Source organism: Ailuropoda melanoleuca, chromosome 11, assembly GCF_002007445.2.
Source record: "Ailuropoda melanoleuca isolate Jingjing chromosome 11, ASM200744v2, whole genome shotgun sequence".
NCBI lineage: Eukaryota > Metazoa > Chordata > Mammalia > Carnivora > Ursidae > Ailuropoda > Ailuropoda melanoleuca.
The window spans coordinates 60,321,093-60,326,643 of NC_048228.1; the positions used below are offsets into that span (position 1 = coordinate 60,321,093).

The following is a 5,551-nucleotide window of genomic DNA, read 5'->3' on the forward strand; positions in this document are numbered from 1 at the left end:
GACAGAGATAGAGACAGAGCGAGAGAGGGAACACAAGCAGGGGGAGTGGGAGAGGAAGAAGCAAGCTCATAGAGGAAGAGCCTGATGTGGGGCTCCATCCCATAATGCCGGGATCATACCATGAGCCGAAGGCAGACGCTTAACCTCTGTGCCACCCAGGCACCCCGTGTGCAAGACTCTTAAATGCATAAGATAGAAGTAGGATCCAGTTTTGTGAAAACATATATCAGATTACAATACTGATTCCAACTAGAAAGTGAATAAATATCGTGTAGAGTCCTATTCTCCACAGATTTGACTGCATAAAATTAATAGCATCTGTACATTCACACACATTAATTTGAATAAAAAACAAGGTATTATTATTATGTATTTCTACCACACAGACCATTAAGGAAGTCATTTTTCATAGTTCTTGAAAATATTTAAAAGTAAATAGGAAACAATTATCATAGTTGAAAACTGCCCAATGGCAGGAATATTCTATTAACTGCAAACTGGCATGCATATGTTCAGAAAACTTAATACATAAATGTTAGTATCAGCAGCAAAGAAAAACAACTTTTTTTCTTGCCAAATGTAAAATATTATAAAAATTATAAAAGTACTACAGTGTACTACAGAAAGTTTTGGGACACCTGGGTGGCTCAGTTGGTTGAGCCTCTGCCTTCGGCTCAGGTCATGATCCCGGGGTCCTGGGATCGAGTCCCGCATCCCTGTATCCCGTTCCTTGCTTAGCGTGGATCCTGCTTCTCTCTCTGCCCCTCCCTCCCCTTGCTTGTGCTCTTTGTCTCTTTCCCTCTCTGACAAATAAATAAATAAAATCTTTAAAAAAATTACAGAAAGTTTTAATGATGGCTAAAATTTTTTTTCTGGAAAGTTTGTTTCAAATTACACTCTCTGTAACATTACTTTTTGGAATAAACACTAAAAATATTTTAAAAATTATACTCTTTGTCCCTGTACCTGTTTTTATCACATCATTATCTATTTTCATTAAAAAATGAAAGCAAGGTATATCTTTACTGTCCTGCTACATGAAATGTTCTGAACCCCTCTCTTGTCTATGTTAATATCTATTCATTTTCGAAATCAGATTTCAACCATGTACTCAAGAGAGTACTGCCTGATCTCCCTGATTAAATCCTTCATTTTAGATCTTACATTAAATACTATATAGGTCTTTCTTAGTAACACTTATCAGGGTTTCAGACTTCCCTTTGTTATCTTGTGATTATTGTTTCTTTGTCAGACAGTAATTTTTATTAAGATATGAGTTACTTCTGGCTTAGTTTATAATTGATTTTATCACACGCACACAGTATAGTGCCTGTCTCATTCCCAATAGCTATTGTTGAATGAATGAAGTTTTGTCTAGAAGTAGGCATAAATAAAAAATATATATATTTTGTTTTAGCTAAAAAATATTTAATTATATGGCAAATATAGTATTAAGGAATAAGTGATTATAAAAGTGTTCTATCAGATACTGTAAAAAGTGTATAACAAATATGTATATTTCCAAGAGAAAATCTGAATTGTAACTGATTTACCATGGATAATGGGATTTTAATGTATTGTATTTCCCTTTTTTCATTTTTATCTATTTTTCAAATTTTCTCTATTAATGTGTTAATGTATTTTATGTCATATTTAGAAATATGCACTTCATAAAAACAAAACTTCCAATACTGCTACATATTTTATATATGTGTGCACTCTCTCTCTATATATATATCTCCATATATCCACGCATAGATGCTTATATAACTTTTGACTAAATTATCCTTTAAATTTCTAGCCCATGGAACTGGAGCTTCAATAAAAGACTTACAAAGAAAGATGTTTGAAGCAATAACTTATCATACATAGATTTAAAGTAGCACTAATTACACAGCAATTAGATAATATTTAATGTTTTTAGAGCTAACTACATTATACATTATGATGTAGATGTTGTCATAGTTTTTATAATGAATGTTTAATAATATTAGAAAAACCTTTAAAAATATTCTTATAAAATATGCAAGATTTAAAGTGAGACATTATAATTTTGTATGTGTTTACATAAATACAATTTATATGTACACACACATAAAAGTGGAAAAAAGAAATGCAACTCTTAATACAGATGATGAGCTTGTCAGAAAAATTTATTTTTTGTACTTTTGTATATCCCACCTTCTCTACCATAAAAAAGGTAACATTAGGACAGTGTCTTAAATTCTATTTTATTCCTTACTCTATATTATTTGGGAACTTATGTAACCTATATTTTTCTTTTCTTTAAGATGAGAACATTAATACTTACTTCATATATTTGTTTAAAGATGAAAAATAAAAAAAACACTTAAAATATTACCTATTAGAAAATATCAATTAAAAAACAGTTGTTTTTATTAGCATGTTTCTTTTGTTGTTAAACATTAAAAAACGAGAGCTATCATTGGGTGCCATCGTATATTATGCCATATGATGTGCTGTTAAGGTGACAAATGAAAGATTAAATCTGCCTTCAAAGAGTTAATAATACAAATTAAAAATAGATTCCTTCTGTATTCTAAATATAATTAGGTGACTAGAAAATTGGAAAGCAAAAATATTTTCATCCCTTTAGATTGCAAATGTACTATCCCAAAGGGTCAATTATATACACCATAGTACTTTGGATCAGAGGATAGTAATATCCAATAAACATTGCTTCAAATATGTTTATAGGGTGGCAATCCACAATATGAATGTTTGCATTACATCTTCTTTTCCTATTTTCCAGCATTTGGAAACCGGCAAGTCACAGTATCTGCTATCAATTTTTTGGTATGTATTATTTATATTACTTGCTATTCATGCTCTAATTGTAGTGCTACTAAGAAAGCAAAACAAATTATATTTGAGGATTTCACAGGTAGAAAATATGATCTATTTTTATATTATATACTTAATGATATTAAGTGGAGTACGTCCAGCAATTATCCCGAATCAAGCCATTAGCTCTCTAATTTTTTTTTTTAGCTCTCTAAATCTTTTAATCAAAATGTTCTACTCATCTATGAAGGATGATTGGAATAATTTGAAATCTAGCAAAATTTGAAAAAAAAGTCATACTTAGTAATTTTTCCTACTGTCTATACACTTACAAACCCCTAAGAGCAAAAAGTTTTATGAGTCTAATAGATGAACATCTAAAAAAACCTTTTGGTGTAATTGTTAATTTAACTTATTCTGAATGGAAACAGTCTGTTTTTCTGAATGAAAGGCAGGTCTTTTCTAAGTGTTTTTAATCCAGTTATTTAGGTTATTCTATTTAACTTTACATATGCATTGTTTGAATTAGGTACACATCAATCTGAATACAACAGAGTATTTATTATTTCTGAAATGCATTATTTCATTAAACACATATTTTGCTTCAGACACCGTATAATTCTACCATATATAACCCTTGCTTCTGGGCGCCTGGGTGGCTCAGTTGTTAAGCGTCTGCCTTCGGCTCAGGGCGTGATCCCGGAGTTCTGGGACCAGCCCCGCATCAGGCTCCTTGCTGGGAGCCTGCTTCTTCCTTTCCCACTCCCCCTGCTTGTGTTCCCTCTCTCGCGGGCTGTCTCTTTCTCTGTCAAATAAATAAATCAAATCTTAAAAAAAAAAATAACCCTTGCTTCTATTCTTTATTCATGTTCTTCCTCATTCTTTTCCTTGATAGATTAACTACCATGATTCCTGTCCCTGATGTATTGATAAATTTCCTTGATTCATATTTAAGTCTATATCCTTTGTGAAGTTGGTATTGAATAACTTATACCCCACCATTTCATACAAGGCACAAATAACACGCATTGTTAGCTCTCATGCGAACCTATGTGTGTGCGGGGGGGATTTTAATTAATACATTAGTTAATAACATGCTCTACTTGTTAGCTGGGGCAGGAGCAAGTCCTGCTTTAATATTTTAAGCACCTAGTTTTGTGCATATAGAAACATTCCTTGCTTGAATGAATAACAAAAATCATTTCTTTATTCAGAATTTCTTAAGCAAATATATTGTCGATATATCACCACCTTTTAACTTTCCACATGTGCATATTATTCAGAAATAGCAAGGTTTCCATTTATTCATTTTGATGCCTTTATTGTTAACCCACATTGTACCAAGTCAAATGATCTCTGTATATTAACTACTCAGTAAATTTGAGCAGCTGCAAGAATTAATTAGTGGATAAACAAAACAATAACCACGTATTTGGTTTTTATTTTTATATATTTTAGATTTATATCTGATTTCTCTCATTTTTCTCCTCCTTATAATGTTAGCCACTATACATTTTTGCAGCTTGTTTTCTGTTATTTTTGTGTAAATATTTACACATCTCCTATTTAATATTCTTGATTTCTTTCCTTTTCTCTAATGTGGTATAGCTATGAATCCATGGCTCTAGTATAAAAGAAAACTTTTAAGAAAATTTGCAGTTTTTAAAATTTTTTAAAAAGATTTATTGATTTATTTGAGGTGGGGGAGCAGAGGGAGAGGGAGAGAGAGTCTTAAGCTGACTCTGCCTTGAGCACAGAGCCTGACATGGGGCTCGATTTTATGATTTTGAGATCACAGTCTGGAGATCATGATCCCGAGACCACAACCTGAGCTGAAGCCAAGAGTGGATGCTTAACTGACTGTGCCATCCAGGCACTCCAAGAAAAGTTATTGCTTTTTAAAACACTTGTCATAGCAGTTAATAATATTTTTAAAGTGAAAAAGAGGCATAATTGAAAACAAGCAAAATTCTAATGGTTTGCAATATACATGAANCTCTCATGCGAACCTATGTGTGTGCGGGGGGGATTTTAATTAATACATTAGTTAATAACATGCTCTACTTGTTAGCTGGGGCAGGAGCAAGTCCTGCTTTAATATTTTAAGCACCTAGTTTTGTGCATATAGAAACATTCCTTGCTTGAATGAATAACAAAAATCATTTCTTTATTCATAATTTCTTAAGCAAATATATTGTCGATATATCACCACCTTTTAACTTTCCACATGTGCATATTATTCAGAAATAGCAAGGTTTCCATTTATTCATTTTGATGCCTTTATTGTTAACCCACATTGTACCAAGTCAAATGATCTCTGTATATTAACTACTCAGTAAATTTGAGCAGCTGCAAGAATTAATTAGTGGATAAACAAAACAATAACCACGTATTTGGTTTTTATTTTTATATATTTTAGATTTATATCTGATTTCTCTCATTTTTCTCCTCCTTATAATGTTAGCCACTATACATTTTTGCAGCTTGTTTTCTGTTATTTTTGTGTAAATATTTACACATCTCCTATTTAATATTCTTGATTTCTTTCCTTTTCTCTAATGTGGTATAGCTATGAATCCATGGCTCTAGTATAAAAGAAAACTTTTAAGAAAATTTGCAGTTTTTAAAATTTTTTAAAAAGATTTATTGATTTATTTGAGGTGGGGGAGCAGAGGGAGAGGGAGAGAGAGTCTTAAGCTGACTCTGCCCTGAGCACAGAGCCTGACAAGGGGCTCGATTTTATGAT

At 31.9% G+C, this 5,551-nt stretch overlaps 1 protein-coding gene across 4 annotated transcripts in view; it reads left to right on the forward strand.

Moving 5' to 3' along the window:
* TECRL (trans-2,3-enoyl-CoA reductase like) overlaps positions 1-5,551 on the forward strand; it is a 110,440-nt gene that overhangs the window by 78,514 nt on the left and 26,375 nt on the right. For all 4 annotated transcript variants that reach the window (XR_004628858.1, XR_004628860.1, XM_034671742.1 and 1 more), the window contains exon 8: positions 2,774-2,817. Coding sequence is in view for 2 of the 4 variants with exons in the window: in XM_034671742.1 (XP_034527633.1) it covers positions 2,774-2,817 (44 nt within the window). In the remaining 2 variants the exon portion in view is untranslated. The remainder of the gene's footprint in view (positions 1-2,773; positions 2,818-5,551) is intronic.